This window comes from Anas platyrhynchos, chromosome 14 (assembly GCF_047663525.1).
Source record: "Anas platyrhynchos isolate ZD024472 breed Pekin duck chromosome 14, IASCAAS_PekinDuck_T2T, whole genome shotgun sequence".
Lineage (NCBI taxonomy): Eukaryota > Metazoa > Chordata > Aves > Anseriformes > Anatidae > Anas > Anas platyrhynchos.
Window position 1 is genome coordinate 8872356 of NC_092600.1, and position 15456 is coordinate 8887811.

At 68.2% G+C, this 15456-nt stretch overlaps 2 protein-coding genes across 5 annotated transcripts; one reads left to right on the forward strand and one right to left on the reverse strand.

Annotated features, from left to right (window-relative positions):
* The first annotated feature begins 93 nt into the window (after nucleotides 1–93).
* Nucleotides 94–9845, forward strand: CDHR2 (cadherin related family member 2). Of its 3 annotated transcripts, XM_072023253.1 has the most exons (33): nucleotides 114–132; nucleotides 1446–1522; nucleotides 1704–1824; nucleotides 2085–2150; nucleotides 2236–2375; nucleotides 2504–2557; nucleotides 2673–2762; nucleotides 3218–3307; nucleotides 3567–3689; nucleotides 3770–3913; nucleotides 3991–4066; nucleotides 4221–4327; nucleotides 4438–4665; nucleotides 4754–4909; nucleotides 5090–5257; nucleotides 5476–5537; nucleotides 5624–5864; nucleotides 5973–6209; nucleotides 6399–6468; nucleotides 6553–7161; nucleotides 7302–7373; nucleotides 7500–7549; nucleotides 7657–7808; nucleotides 7944–8046; nucleotides 8126–8214; nucleotides 8306–8380; nucleotides 8470–8547; nucleotides 8626–8686; nucleotides 8778–8902; nucleotides 8988–9101; nucleotides 9219–9296; nucleotides 9382–9442; nucleotides 9621–9845. In XM_072023253.1, the coding sequence occupies exons 3-33, from the start codon at nucleotides 1779–1781 to the stop codon at nucleotides 9738–9740; spliced, it is 3885 nt and encodes a 1294-aa protein (XP_071879354.1). In that variant the 5' UTR covers nucleotides 114–132; nucleotides 1446–1522; nucleotides 1704–1778; the 3' UTR covers nucleotides 9741–9845. The 3 variants fall into 3 exon arrangements, with proteins under 3 accessions (XP_071879353.1, XP_071879354.1, XP_038042355.2); XM_072023252.1 differs by lacking the exon at nucleotides 1704–1824 and having other exon boundaries at nucleotides 94–132; nucleotides 1417–1522; XM_038186427.2 differs by lacking the exon at nucleotides 114–132 and having other exon boundaries at nucleotides 1339–1522.
* A 141-nt stretch (nucleotides 9846–9986) lies between these two features.
* Nucleotides 9987–14492, reverse strand: GPRIN1 (G protein regulated inducer of neurite outgrowth 1). Of its 2 annotated transcripts, none has more exons than XM_038186428.2 (3): nucleotides 14287–14492; nucleotides 12838–12932; nucleotides 9987–12660 (listed from the first exon to the last, which is right to left on the reverse strand). In XM_038186428.2, exon 3 carries the CDS (start codon nucleotides 12629–12631, stop codon nucleotides 11348–11350), a length of 1284 nt encoding a protein of 427 aa, XP_038042356.1. In that variant the 5' UTR covers nucleotides 12632–12660; nucleotides 12838–12932; nucleotides 14287–14492; the 3' UTR covers nucleotides 9987–11347. The 2 variants fall into 2 exon arrangements, with proteins under 2 accessions (XP_038042356.1, XP_038042357.1); XM_038186429.2 differs by lacking the exon at nucleotides 14287–14492 and adding an exon at nucleotides 13823–14249.
* Between the last annotated feature and the right edge of the window lie 964 nt (nucleotides 14493–15456).

A 15456-nucleotide genomic window follows, 5' to 3' on the forward strand; every position in this document is an offset into this window, starting at 1 on the left:
CGCGCCCCCCCTCCCCTTCCATCCACCCCCCCCGCGGAGCTGCGATGGAAACGTCCAACCTCCTGCCGTAATGGCTGCAGTAGGGGCGCAGCTGGAATCGGTACCGTAATGATCCGAGCCGCGGCGCAGAAGGTACGATAATGGGGTGGGGTGGGGTGGGGTGGGGATGGATTTGGATTTGGAGATGGGAGCAGGAATGGGAACACATCGGGCATGTGGTCAGGGATAGGGATAGGAATAGGGTCAGGGAACGGGATGGGGATAGGGATGGGAGCAGGTCGGGCATGTGGTCAAGGGTGAGGATGGGAATAGGGTCAGGGCAGGGATGGGGATAGGATTGGGTGAGGGTTGGGAATAGGAATAGGATGGGGTCAGGGATAGGGATGGGAATAGGATGGGGTCAGTGTTGAGGGTTGGAATAGGATGGGGACTGGGATGGGGACTGGGATGGGGATGGGGATGGGGATGGGTCAGGGTTGGGGATGGGAATAGGATGGGGTCAGGGATGAAAACGAGAATAGGTTGGGATCAGGGATGGAGATGAAAACAGGGTCAGGGTTGGGGATGGGAATAGGATGGTGTCAGGGATAGGGACCTGGGTGGGGGATGCAGGATGCTGGGGGATGTCCTGCACCAGCCCCCGGCAGGTTTTGGGGCATCCTGGGTGTTTTGCAGTGGGATGCTCTGAAACAGCCCTGGAGGGCTTGGGGGGGCACGGGGTTATCCCAAACCAGCCCTGTGGGGTTTTGCTGGGGGAGCCCCAGGCTCTTTCTTCCTGTGCCCAAACCAGGGGTCCCTCGCAGCAAACGGGGCGTCCTGTGGGACCCCCGAGCTGCCCGGCCACCCCAACCCCTCGGGTCCCCACTGGAGGATGGGGCTGAAGGGGGACAAGGCCACGCAGGCGGGGGTCCCGGGGGCCCCAGGGCTGGCTGTGCCCGTGCCCCCCCCTCCTCCCAGCCCTCTTCTGCCTGAGCAGAGCTGCACAATCCGCCCTTGTCCCCAGCGGGTCCGAAGTAGGTCAGGGAGGCTGGGCCGACCCCCTTGGACCACCCCGGGGAGGGGAACTCACAGGGGGGTGCTCAGGGCCCCTGGCACCCACCCCAGTGGCTGCTTCACCAGCTCGGTGCCCACCTCTGTCCTGGTGAGACCCCGGTGCCCCCAGCCCGGGGGATGCCGGGCATTGCCCCGGCCCCTCCCCAGACCCCGGGAGCAGTTTGGGGTCCTTCTGCACCCCCACAGGCTCTGCCCCGCTCTGGGGAGCCGGAATCCTTGGGGTTTGGGTCGGGGTGGTCGCATTGTGGGGTCCCCAGGGGCTGCGGCGGGGAGCGAGAGAGGGGCTGGGTGGGAGCCGGGCAGCGGTGACGAGCACCAGGGAGAAGGAAGGAGAGAAAGGGATTTCTCACCCCTTAATTGCAGTTAATCATTGATGAACTTGGGTACAGCAGGAGGCAAAGGTCTCTGGTGGTGTCAGGGTGCAGGCAGAGCGCAGCCTGCGTGCAGCATCCCCAGCGAGGCACCGCAGGTAAGGGATGCCTTGGGTAAGGGGCGACGTGGGGGGGGGTCCGCCAGCGGCTCTGGGGGTCCCTGGACACCCCTGTGGTCTCCAGCACCCGGAGGCCAGCCCCGTCCCCCTGCGCCCTGTCCCCACGGAGCCCATCCCCAGGCTCCCGGGAGAGCACAGACCCCATCTCGGTCTCTCCCAGGTGGGCGCTGGGGGCTGGGGGAGCGCCCGGGACGTGCCCCAGGTTCTGTGCCGTGCACTGCGGGCTCCAGGCAGGATGGCACAGCCCTCGCTGCTGCTGCTCCCGTTCCTCCTGGCAGCAGGTGAGGACTTTGTTCGGTGCGGGCACGGGCTGCGGGGAGCCGCTGGAGCCGCTTCCCGCTCCCCGCTGCGTGAGCCCGTTGCCCTGGGGGCAGCTGAGCCCCCCCACAGCATCGCTGCCCACCCCATGGGCACCCCTTTGGGTGTGGGGTGGCACCCGGGGTGGGCAGGGGGCTGCTGCTGGGGGGCGAGGGGGTGAGGAGGGAGGGAGGGAGGGGGGCAAGCTGGGTTCCCGTGCGCTCAGCTCCTGTCCTCCTTGTAGCTTCAGGCAACGCGCCCCCCATCTTCGACACGAGCATCGAGTACGTGCCCGAGGACCTGCTGATAGGTGAGCGGGCAGCCCTGGGGAGCCTGGGGGGCACGGGGGGGGGGGGGGGGGGCACGGCCAGGGCTGACACCACCCTTGTCCCCAGGCGAAGTCGCTTTCGTGCTGAAGGCCACTGACTTGGATGGGGACACGCTCAGCTACTCCATCAGCGGTGCGGATGCCTTCTACTTCAACGTTAACCAAAGCACGGGGGTCGTGACCCTGAGGAACCTCTTGGACCGGGAGGTGAGGGCACGGAGCTCCGCTCAGCCCGGCGCTGCCCCGCTCGGGGTGGGGGGGACGGGTGGCACAGCCCCCGGTGTCCCAGCATCGAGCTGTGCCGGCGCTGAGCGAGCCCTGCCTTGTGTTCCCAGTCCCAGGCCAGGCTCACCCTCACCGTCACCGTGTCCGACGGCATCAACGACGCGGTGAGTGCCGGGCTGGGGGCCAGGAGGGGGCAACGTCACCCCCCGGGGGTGATGATGGCCGGCTCCAGAGCTCCAGCTGGACACCGTGCCCCTCACCTTCCCCTGCCCCTGCCAGACCTCCAGGAAGCTGACGGTCATTGTGGAGGACCGCAACGACAACGCCCCGGTCTTCAAGGGCCTGCCCTATGAAACCTCCGTCCCCGAGGTACCTCCTGGGCACCTGGCGGCCCCGCGGGCAGTGGAACAGGGGTGATGATGATGGGTGGCTCCCCAGCGTGGGCGTGCCCGGCCCTGCGGTGACGGTGACGGCATTGCCGGCACACTGCTCCCGGCAGACGGCTCTGTGCCAGCCCCAGGCGCCAGCGCAGGCTGGGACTCTGCCCTTGCCGTCAGGGAGTGCCCAGGTGCTGCTCAGCCCTGGGCAGCGTGACGCCAGCTCGGGGTGTGTGGGGCTGAGCACGACCCCCTCCAGCACCCCCAGCATCGGGGTGCGGCTCCTGGGGATCCCCCGGGGCAGGGGCGTAGGTGGGAGGCAGCAGGGCTCAACCCCTGCGGGGCCGTGGGGTCGGGGGGCCCCAAAACGGGGCTCGCGGGGGCCAGGACTCAGCACCCAGCCCTGCCGCCTCGTGTGACCTCCCCCAAACTCATTTGGGTGCCCAGAACATGATGGCGGGCAGCATCATCTACACCATCTCTGCCACCGACGCCGACACGGGGAACGCTGCCAAGGTCAGCTACAGCATCCTGGAGGTGAGCACCGCACCTGGGCACCGGCGCCCCGACACCGCCCTCCTGGGGGGCTCTGCTCAATGGGGTCTGGGGGGCCGGGAGGGGGGTTTGGGGTCCTGGGATCCCCCCCAGCAATTGCTCTGCCCCCCTGTGAGGACCCCGTGGGATGCCGAGGAGGGGTCCCTATGGGCAGAGCCTGGCAGAAGGGTGGGCGCTGAGCCCCCCTCCTCTCTGTGGGGTCCCCTCCACTCCCTGACGCGGGGCAGTGTCCCCCACCCAGGTGATCCCGGACAACGCGAAGAATTTCTGGCTCTTCTACATCCTGCCCAACGGCAGCGTGGTGCTCAACGGCTCGCTGGACTACGCCACCAACACCTTCTACCAGCTGAAGATCCTCGCCCAGGTCGGGGGCGGCGTGGCCGGGGCTCGGGGGACAGCAGGGGGAGGGCTGCAGGGGGGTATTAACGGGCCCTCTGCCCCCAGGACGGCGGGGGGCCGCTGTACGGGGTGACAGTGTTCCAGAACAGCACCACCTACTTCTCCATCACCGTCATCGACCTGCCCAACCTGAACCCGCGCTTCCTCAACGAGCCCTACTCTGGCTCCGTGTCCGAGAACAGCCCGCTGGTGAGGAGCCCGCCCGGCCCGGCGGTGTGGGGCTGGGGCTGTCCCCGCGTCCTGCCCTCACCTCCCTGTCCCCGCAGGGTGTCTCCGTGCTGACCGTCACCGCCACCGACAGGGACACGGGGGTGAACGATGAGATCTTCTACAGCATCACCAGTGAGCGAGGCTGGGGCAGGGGGTTGGGGGGAGCAAGGGGGACTGGGCAGCACCCTGGGGACTACCCAGCACCCTGGGGAGCACCCCGGTGCAGGCCGAGGCCGGGTGTGCCTCCCCGCTGGCTGCAGCAGTCCCTGCTGTCCCCGTGCTCCAGATGCCAGCGTCCCCTTCGCCATCAACATGACCACGGGCATCATCACCGTCAGCGGCTGGCTGGACCGCGAGCAGCTGCCCAGCGAGGAGATGCTGCTGGAGGTCCTGGTGAGTGGGGGGCAGCGGGGAGAGCCCCCTCCTCTTCCTCGCCTCGGCACCGCCTGACCCCGCTGCCTCCTCCTCCTCCTCCTCCTCCTACTCTTCCTCCTCCTGGCCAGGCGCGGGAGAAGAACCTGGACATCCACGGCTCAGTGGCCAATGCCACCACGATGGTGACAATCTTGGTGGTCGATGTCAATGACAACAAGCCCGAGTTCTACCAGTGCTCCCTCCCCAGCTGCAACTTCACCAAGAGCCAGAACAACTTCACGGGCAGCATCATCGAGCACTCCTCCTCCAAAGTGCCCGTGTCCAACCTCAGCATCGTGGCCCGCGACCCCGACAAGGTGGCAGCCTGCCCCTGGGCATAGGACGGGCTGCGGGTCCCTGCCCCTGCTGCTCCTCCACCCTCACCCTTGGCCTCTCTCCCCGCAGGGCATCAACAGCACTTTCGAGCTGTACCTGCAGGGTGGCAGCGCCAGCGCCTTCAGCGTGTCCCCCACGACGATCGTGGGCACGGGGGAGGTCCAGATCCTGGTGCAGAACCCGTCTGAGGTGGACTACGAGATCAGCCATGTCATGGTGGTGCAGGTGGGACCCGAGGGACAGCCCTCGCTCCCTGCACGGGGAGGGCACAGCAGGGACACGGCCCTTCCCTGCTGGCTTCGTCCTGGCAGCTCATTTGATTCGGGGGAGCTGGGTCAGTGTGGCAGGGGGACTGGGTGACGTGCTCGGGGACCCACACGGCGCTGCCACTTCTCCACCCCGCAGCTCATCGCCAACGACACGGGGAACCCCGCAAACTGCTGCTCGGTGGCCACCGTGACCGTCAACCTCATCGACACCAACGACCACTTCCCTGAGTTCCCGCAGAGCGTATACGTGCTGAGCGTGATGGAGAACAGCCCCGCGGGCACCATCATCGCCCCAAACATCACGGTCAGGCACCGGGCAGGGCAGGGCACGACGCGTCCCCCGGGGGTGCAGGTCACCAGCAGGGACCTCGGTGTGGGGAGAAAGTGGCGGCAGGGTTGGGGGACCCTGCACTCTTCAGGGACACATTTTTGGGGTGCTCACCGCCCATGGCCAGTGCCCCAGGTCCGTCACCACCCCAGGGGCTGATGGAGATTCTCATGATGCTTTCTCCTCTCGTTCAGGCTTATGATCCAGACAGCGGTGCCTATGGCCAGATCACCTACCAGCTGCTCCCGGATACCATGTACGTGGGGACGCGGACAGGGGGGGTCCATGGGGTGCTGCCCACCCGGGGATGGAGCCCCGGTGATGGGTCCGCGTGTGCCACAGCCTCACAACCTTCACGGTGAACGCCACGAGCGGGGCGGTGCTGGTGTCGCCGGGAGCCTCGCTGGACCGGGAGACTCGCTCCATCTACTACGCCAACATCCAGGCCAAGGACGGGGGCGACATGATGAACACGGCGCTGCTGGAGATCTACGTGCTGGACGAGAACGACAACGCGCCCATCGTCACCGGCTCCTACTTCATCTCTGTGGAAGAAGGGCAGAACGTCAGCATGGAGGTCAAGGTAGGTGCTGGGTAACGAGGACAACCCCTGGGGCTGCCAAAAAGGAGCCAGGGACCGTCCCGAGGGGTGGGCAGCCCTATTGCAGCCCCCTCGGTGCTCTCCTTTCAGGCCATCGACAACGACGAACCCAACACCCCCAACAGTGAGCTGGGCTTCAGGATCCTGCCGGGGCTGTTCAGCGACAACTTCACCATCAACGAGACCACGGGGCAGATGCACAGCAAGGGGCCACTGGACCGCGAGGCGCTGGATGACAAGGACGGGCAGCTGGTGGTGACGGTGGAGGTGTACGACCACGGGGTGCCACCGCTCAGCACCCAGGTCAACGTCACCATCACCGTGGCGGTGAGCCCCGGGCACAGCGGGGTGGGGAGGGTGCAGAGGTGGCACCCAGCCGTGGCACCGCGCCCCGAGGTGTCCCAGTTGATGCAGGGAGGCAGAAAGGGGGGTCCTGTCCGTGCTTCTGCCCCTCGCCTTGTGCCAGACCCCTCCACCTCCTTGGGCGGTGGCACTCAGGGGCTTCATCTCCTGCAGGACATCAACGACAACACGCCCGTGTTCCTCGAGCAGTCCTACGAGTTCTCCATCTTCGAAAGCTCCTCAGGTAGGTGCCACGCGGGCAGGCTGCGGGACAAAGGGTGGCACAGGGTCAGCGCTCGCTGGGCACTGAATGTCCGTCTGTCTGCAGATTCCTTCGTGGGTACCGTGGTGGCCACAGACGCCGACAAGACGGAGATCAATTTCCGCATCTCCTTCCGGCTGCAGAGCGGCAGCGGCTCCAGCAACTTCTTGATCCGCTCCCACCAGCTGGGGACGGGCAACTACAGCGGGCAGCTGTCCGTGGACCCCGACACGACCATGGACTACGACACCCTGCAGCAGAAGAGCTTCTACCTGACGGTGGTGGCGGAGAACACGGCCACCGACATCGCCAGGAATGCCAGCGTCCCGGTGGTGGTCCACGTCCTGGACGTCAACGACGAGCCCCCCTCCATCGTGCCGACCTCGCAGACCGTGACCGTGAGGGAGAACGGCACGCAGCAGGGGCTGGTCTACACCGTGAGCGCCTCCGACCCCGACACCAACCACTCGCTGGTCATCGAGGAGCTGCAGGTCACCTGCCTTAACGGTTCCCAAAGCGCCGGGAACGTGTGTTGGGACTGGTTTGTGCTGCTGCCCAACGGCTCGCTGCTGGTCAACAGCTCGGAGATCGACTTCGAGCAGTGTGACATGGTGAAGCTGACGCTGCGGGCTGAAGACCTCTACACTGAGAAGGGCGACCGCTACAGCAAGAACGGTACGGAGAGCACCCGCTGGCACCGGGGCAGGGAGGGAGGGGGGTCCTGCAGCTCCTGCCCCCCTCGAGGAGCTGGCCCGGTTGGAGACGGAGTGGGGAACGTCCCCGTGGGGTGAGCAATGCATTTGGGATTTTGGCAGGAACCCTGACCATCAACATCGAGGACATAAACGACAACGCGCCGGTCTTCCTGCCCATCTCTGAGACCTTTGGTGAGCAGCAGGGCTGGGATGCAGCTCCCGTCCCGTGCTGCCCAGCTCCCAACTGGGGCAGGGCTGCGAGCAGTGCGGGGTCCGGGCCGGGGTCACTCTGTCCATCACTCTGTCTGTCTTCCACAGTGGTTGTCCCTGACGTCTCTACTGTGGGCCTGCAAGTGGCTACCGTGAGGGTGAGGAGCTGTGTGTGCGCTCCAGGGGAGCTGGGCTTGCCCGTCCCCACAGCGGGCACGTGGCGAGCCGTGCCCATGGGTGCTCCTGCCCCGCTTTGTCCCCGCAGGCCACGGATGAAGACTCGGGGAGTGGAGGAGAAATCGCTTTCTCCATCTTCAAAGTGGTGTTCATGGAGGAGAATGGGAACAACCGGACCTTGGAGAACCTCTTCAAGGTGGTGACCACGGTCGAGCAGAAAATCTACGTGGGGAGCATCCAGTAAGGCCGTGGGGCTGGGCTGGGGCCACGTGGCAGCAGCTGAGTCCGTCCCTGCACAGCACCGGCATGGGACGAAGGGACTCAGCACCCCCCTGCTGCAGCCCTGTGGGATCACCGCTGTCCCCGTCCCCCTAGGGTGGCCAGCAACCTCGACAGCTCGCTGAAGGGGAAGTACGAGGTGACGGTGAACGCTCAGGACCGCACAGCCCCGCAGAACACGGCACAGACCGTGCTGACTGTGAGTGTCACCCCTGTCCCCTACCCGGGGGTTCCCCCGCGCCCTGCCCAGCCCCGCTCACCTCGCTGTCCCCACGCAGATCTTCACCGTGGACCAGAGCTACCGCATTCGCCTCCAGTTTTCCGTACCGGTGGAGGAAGTGCAGAGAAATTTGGAAGACATCAAAGCGTAAGGGCTGCTGGGGCCGGGCCAGCTGCTGGGCTGCAGAGGCCGTGGTCGCTTCCCATGCAGGTACCCAGCTCTTTCTCCCCCCTTCCAGGACCCTGACCATCGCCACCAAGGCCACGGTCTACGTGGTGGCCATCAGCAACCCCGACAACAGCCGTGCCGCCCGGTGAGTGGGGCGCGGAGGGGCGGTGGGGCTGCCCCAGGGGAGGACACCGTGCCCCGTGCCACCCTCACCCCGTGCTTCTGTCCCTGCAGGGCGCAGGTCAAGTCGGTGATGGATGCGTACTTCGTCTACAGCAACGGCACCGCCCTGGACATCAACCAGCTGAGTCAGTGAGTGCCGGGCAGGGGGCTGTGCGCGGGCACTGCTGCCTGCACGGTGCTCACCCCCTGCCCTGTTCCCCTTGGCAGGCTGATCCAGAGCGACTCGCAGGTCCTGCTCAAACTGGTGGATATGGGGCTAGCCATCATCGTGAGTGGGGCTGGGCAAGGGGCGTGGGGAGAGGGCACCGGCACAGGGGTCCCCGGGGCTGCGTGCTGCCCTCAGCCCTGCTCCGCTCCAGGGCTCCGGGGAGGTGACGGAGACCAACAAGGAGACGCAGTTGATCGGCATCATCGCGGGGCTGGCGGCGTTCCTGGTCCTCTTCATCCTCATCATGACCCTGGTCTTGGTTCTCACCACCAGGAGGTACCACGCGTCCCACCCCGTGCCCCCGTCCCTGTCCCCGTCCCCACTCCAGCCCTCGCCCCCCTCACCCGCCCCGTCCCCGCAGCTACAAGAGGAAGCTGAATGCCATGAAGGCGCTGAAGGCGGCCACGACGCTCAGCCCCACCGTGGCCCAGCAGGGAGCTGGCATCCCCGGGACCAACCAGTACAACGCTGAGGGGTGAGCATGGGCACCCTGCTGGGGGGGAGAGCCCCAAAACATCCCTGCCACCCGGGGAACGTGGCAGGTCCTGCGGTGCCGGGGCCGGTCACTCACCTTCCTCCCGTCCTCTGCCAGGGCCAACCCCATGCTGAACCTGCCCATGGACCTGTCCCACGACCTGGGCTTCCACGAGGACACCAGCTCCCTGGCCAGGTGAGCTCTGTGGGGCTGTCACCCCGTGTCCCCACACCATCGGTGCTTTGGCTGTCCCTTAACCCATGCCCTCCCCTCTCCGCAGCATCAATTCCCTGGATGAGAACAAAGTGGATTCGCCCAAGGACAACAACCCCAAGGCCAAGGTACCCGGCGGGGAGTCCCGTGTCCCCTCCGCCCATCCCCATCCCCTCTGCTGTGTGCTGGAGCCCTTGTGTCCCCTTCTCTCCATTGCCTTGGCAGCTCTGGGGAGGGCTGGGGGTGTCAGTGTTGGTGTCGTCCCCGTCCCTGTCCCCAGCCCCTGACCGCTCTCCCCTCCCGCAGCCGCATAAATCACACCCCATGGACCCCACCGAGGACAAGGTGCTGGTGGCCGCCCTGGACGCAAAGGAGCCCACCAAAATGGCATACATCAACAACACCTTCAGCACCACAGACTTGTGAGCGGGCACCTGGGGGACAGAGGGGCCAGAGCAGGACTCTGGCAGCTGCTCCAGCGCCATCCTGCCCAGATGCCAGCAATAAACCTGCCACCTGTGGCTGACAGCGTCCCGTGGCCACCAGCCCCTGTGTCCACGCTGCCCACTGCTGCCAGCCAGCACCGGGTCCCCTCTCCTGGCAGGAGGGCAGCCCAGTGCCACCGCAGGGCTCAGCACAGCTTCGTGCCACCGGGACCCTTCCCGGGGCCACCCCGCTGCCCGTCACCCCACACCCCCCCGGGGAGAGGTGCCTGCAGCCCCGCTCACAGCTTTCTGCAAGGTTTTATTACCCAACACCCAAGTTGACAAGTGTAATCCTCCCTCCCCCTTCCTCCCCACACCCCCCCCAACAAAAAAAAAAAAAAAATGAAGAGGAAAAAGAAGAAGATCAGGGACCGAGCCGCAGTACCCCTGTGCCGCAGCGCAGGGCTGGGGGGCAGGGGACAGGGGGGGACACTGCACGGGCAGGGGGCTCCCACGCACCCCCCAGGTGCAGCCTCCTGCAGCTCAGGTGCTCGCCCAGTTCCTGGGGCCCTGTGGGACCAGTCCTTTGCTGGGGTCGGGCTGGAGGGAGGACGAGGCGCCGGGTCCCACGGCGCAGCAGGGACGCCGCAGTGCTGCTGGCAGGGGGATGCTCGCCCCCTCCATGCGCTGACCCTGCGCCCCCAAAGCTTCCCAGCACGGCAGGGACGTAGGAAAAGTGTTTCAAAAGAGCCACGGCCCCGCAGGCCGCGGGGGAGGAGGTGGCTCGCAGCTGAAAGTGTCTCTTAAAAAGCTCCAAAAATGCAAACATCGTTCAGTAAAAGCCCCCCTCCCCACCCCACCCCCCTGCAAAAACCCAGCGGTAAAAAGTGGCAGCGCTTTGTGGCCAGCACGGCCCCAGCTGCTGGCCAGGAGAGCAGCGAGGGGACACGGGGACCCCCGCACAGGGACAGGCACCCCAGGCATCTTGGGCACCCAGCGGGGTCCTGCTGGCGGCAGCGGGGCTGGGCAGGCAGGACGGACACGGCACCAGGGTGGGCTCTGTCCCCAGCGCCAGCTGTGATGGGGACACGGACATGCCCCGTGCTCCGACGCAGCCAAGGAGGGCTGGGGGCATGGGGACAGCCCCCCTGAGTGCCTCTGGCCACAGCAAAGGGGACAAGCAGCCGGTGGCCCCGAGCACACGGGCTCCATGTCTCCGATGTGGCTGCCCCCACGCTCCCTCCTGTAAATCCATTTTGTGGGGTGGGCACGGCCAGGGGCGGGTGGCACCGCGATGCAGCAGTGGCTCCAGCACGAGCAGCGATGCTGCTGCCTGCGGTGCGGGGCTGGAGCTGGGGGGAGCCGGCAGCGACCTGCCCGTGTCCCGCTGCGAGCCCCTGCCACATCCCAGAGGTGCCACCAGCACCGTGTCCCACGGCACTGCTGGCGGGGGACCCCCGGTGAAGGAGATGCCTCGTCCCCGCCTGCAGCGCTCCATCACCACCCGCCCCGGGAGCCCTGCACGCCGGCAGCAGGCGTCTCGGGGCAGCGGGGCAGGGTCCCCTCCCCGAGACCCCCCCCCCCAGTCCTGCTGGAGCGGGCAGGGGCTCACTCCATGGCGGGGCCGGCGCGGGAGCAGCAGCGGGGCCGCCGGACGTTTTGCAGCAGAGCCCGAAAGACGCTGGGCTGCCTCTTCGCCTCGCCTTTGCGGGGGGCTCCTTTGACGGAGCCGGCGCGGGTGCTCTGCGGGGTCATCACCACCTGCCGCCCGTGCTCCTCGATCTGCTTCTCCAGGTGCTTCTGGATGGCCATGCCCAGCACCTCCACCTCCATGGAGGCCCCGTACACCTCCCACGTCATCCCCTTCTCGTCCCAGCTCACCTCCCGGATGGGCTCCGGAGCCTCCTCCACCGCCCCCCCCTTCACGTGCACCTCGGGGTACGAGGCCTGCGGGGACTTGGCCACCGGCGTCATGGGCCCGGTGGCCACCGAGCGGGTCTCCACGGGCATGGACACCTGCATCTCCGCGTCCTTCTTGGAGGGGGCTGCCCCTGGGTGCGGGGCGGCGGCGGAGCCTGGCTCTCTCTTGGGGAAGGTGAAGGCGGCGGCCCCGTCCGGGGGGCTCATGGGGCTCAGGGCCACCGACACCAGGGACGCTCGGCTGTCCACTTGTGTCCCCATGTCCTGCGTTCCGGCATCCTGAGGCGGGGTCACCTCGAACGAGTAGGATTCACACAGCAGCTTGGCTGTCCGGGGCTGCTGGCTGCTCTCGGCGTCTGCGTTCCCCTCGCCTCTGCCCTGACCCCCTCCGGGGGGGGCGGCCATGCCTCCCTGGGGGGGCTTGGCAGCCTCAGCGCCCCCCACCTGGGGGGCAGCTCCCGGGGACGCGTCTGTGCCACCCTGGGGCTGCTCCTGGCTTGGCATCAGGGTGCTGCCGGTCCCCGGTGCTCCCGTGGCCGGCTCCAGGAACGCCACGTGCTTGGCCGGAGCCGGCGCGCTCCCCGCGTCCTTGCTGGGTGCCTTGAGGCAGGGCTCGGGCAGGGGGGGCACGGGGGCAGCTTTCTCCTTCGGGGTGCCGGGGCCCGCGGGACCACAGGCAGGGGCAGTGCCGACGGGTGCAGTGCCGACGGGTGCCGCACAGCTCCCCGCCGCTGCGCTCCCAAGCGCACCGGGAGCCGGTCCTGTCGGCACTGGCGCCTTCTCCGCCGAGCCTGGGGCCTCAGGCTCAGCCCCGCAGCAGTTCCTCATGGCACGGCCGCCCGCGGCGCAGCCGGAGCTGGGCAGGCGCTCGCCCACCGCTGGGCAGCCTGAGGAGCCGGCACCGGGCTCGCAGGCGTCCTCGGCCTCACGGCTCAGCAGCTGCAAGCCCTCGGGCTCCTTAGCGCTGCCCATGCCCAGGGAAGGCTTCTCCCATGCTAATCCTGCAAGAGAGGGGATGGGGCGGTGAGCGGGGTGCTCACCCCGGCCCCCCAGGGCTGGGGACAGTCGGATGCCGACTGTTTCTTTCTGTGCCGCCTGCACCAACAGGTCAGGCACCGGGTGCACGGCGGTGCTCAGCACCCACCCCGGGGAAGGGAAGAGCAGTGGCAGCCTCTTACCACAAACGCCAGCCTTCCCCCGGCGTGGTTGAGCCAGGAGCGGGATTCAGGTGCTGCTGCAGCTCCCGGGGCTGCGGGGACGTGGCCTGGAGACCCTGCGGAGGGAGAGCATCTCGAGAGCATCCATGGGTGCCTGGCAGAGCACCGGGGCTGCTCGGCACGGCGTGGGGCGAGGGCACCCGTTTGGGCCAGGCACGCGGGCAGGCTGCAGCCACCCTGGGGGCACCACCAGCCCCCTTCTCTCCGTGCCCACCCAATCCTTGACCCCTGGCAGCGGCACCTTTGTGGGTGCTGAGGGTCTGGGGGGCTGCAGAGCACAACGGTGGTCTCGGGGCTGTCAGAGCCGTGCCCCGGGCAGGGCAGGGGCTGCCAGCTGGGTACCCTGCACCCTCACCCTGCGCACGGCACCCACACCCAGATGGGCACGAGGCCACGCGGGGTGTGCCAGGCGCCGGGGGGACACCACCTGGTGTCACACAACCACCCCCAAACACCCTCCATCCCCTATGGGGACAGCCCCACCCCACGGGGGTCGTGGCATCCCCGAGCTCCCCGGACCCCAGCAGCTCAAGCGGTGCCACCGTGAGCGGGGACCACGCTGCCACCACCCCCTCCGCGCCCCTGGCACCCCGGCGCCCACCTCCCCACGCAGCCCCCGAGCCCCCCCGAAGCGGCACCTCCCCTCGGGGCCGGGCCGAGCCCACCCTGCGGGCACCCAGGGGCGCTGCGGGCACCCACGGGGGGGGGGTGCTCGGTGCCTCGTCGAGAGGCGGGGGGGGGGGGCGCACCCATTCCTGGGGCACACGCGTGTGCGCACAGCCGGCGGCTCGGGCACACGCACGGGGGCACGCGGACGCGCACAGGCACGCGCCCGGCCGAGCCCCGAACAAAGCCGCCCCCCCCCCATCTCTCCGCCATCCCCTCCCCGGTTACCGGAGGGGGGGGGAGGGACCCCGCCACGTGCGCGCCCCGGGGCCGCCGTTACCTGCGGCTGCCGCCCGGTCCCGTCCCGTCCCGTCCCGCTCCGCTCCGCTCCGGCGCGGTGGCGGCCGCGAGCATGCGTGGGGCGGCGGCGGCGGCGGGGGCGGTGCCGGGGGTGGGGGGGCACCGGGGTTTTTGGGGGGGCGAACGGGGGTGGCGTCGGCACCGGGGTTGGGGAACGCGGGCAGCATCTGTCGCTGCCACCCCGCTGCCCCCCCAGCGCACCCCAAGCCCGGGACCCCCACCCTGCAGCCCCCCCCCCCGGCACCCCGGGGTGTGGGTGGGGGTCAGCCCGGTACAGCCGCCCCGGGACCCCCAGGGCTGTGCCACCCCGACGCGCCCCGGTGCAGCGGGCACGTGGCTGGCACCGTGGCCTGGCCGCTGGGTCCGTGGCACGAGCCCCCCCGTGGCACCGTCCCCCGGGTGGGGTGGGGGTGGCAGCGGCACGGAGCCCCTTCCCCTCCCTACCTCGTGCTGCAGGAGGATGCTTCGCTCCCCGGCATCACCGCAGGGTCTTTGGCGCTGGCTGCACCCCACGGCCACCGGCCCCGAGGGACGGGGACACCGGGGCTCCCCGCTGTCACCACCGAGGGGACGAGGAGGGCTCCCGCACACCCCTCGCCCGGGGGGAGCACGGGGAGGGGAGAACGTCCCCGTCTCCCTCCCGGCAGCGCTGCCTCTGCTCCCGGGCTCAGGCTTTGTCTAACTCCTTCCCACGCACTCCCGCTCGCGCTGCGGGGGGGAAGGCGGCCTGCTCGCCTCGCCTCGCCTCGGGGGGCTCACGGCCCCCCTCCCGGGGGGTGCCCGCCTGCCCCCCAGCACCCTGTGGGGCCAGCGTCGCCTCCCTGCCCCGGGGTTGTCACGCTGGGGGTAGTGTCCCATGCACAGGGACACGCGGTGTGCCCCCACTGTGCCACCACGGTATGGGGTGGCGGGGGGCTCTGTCACCCGATGTAGGGCACCAACAACTGTGATCCACTCGTGGTTCACCCTCTGTGGCCCCCCCCATGGCAGTGGGGACCGAGGGTGGGACAGCCACAGCCACCAGCCCCATGTGCTGCTCCAGCCACCTCTCCAACATCCTGGCACCCATGGGTGCCACCGGGCTGCCTTTGGAGAGGATGGTGCAACAGGTCCGTGGAGCATCCTGAGGAATGGTCTGTGGGGCAGGAGCTTGGGGCCAGGGGGTAACATTAACCCTCAGTTGGGGTTTCCCCATCGTGGGGTTAATATTAAGCCCCCCCAGCCCTATAGATCTATAGGGTGGCGCAGCGCCGGCACGATGGGAGCTGGCACACCTGGTTGCCTGGAGACAGGGGAGGTTGGCGGTGGAAATGCTCCTTCCAGTAAACAGCGAGGCTGGAACAAAACCCCGAATGCTAAAAATAGGGAGGAAGGATATCAAAATAAAGAGCGCTGCCTTGCCTCCCCAGGGCACCCCCACGCCACCGCCGGGCACCCCAAAAAGCCAGGGGACGGATGGGGCACACACATGGGCAGTGACACGAGTGGGTCTGCGCTGCTGCGGGATCCCAGAGCCCCGATCCCAGACCCCATAGCAGCCAGCACCTTGCCTGGATGGCTGTGCTGCACCAGCTCGTCACGCACGGTGCACAATTGGTGCACTCGCAGCCCGCC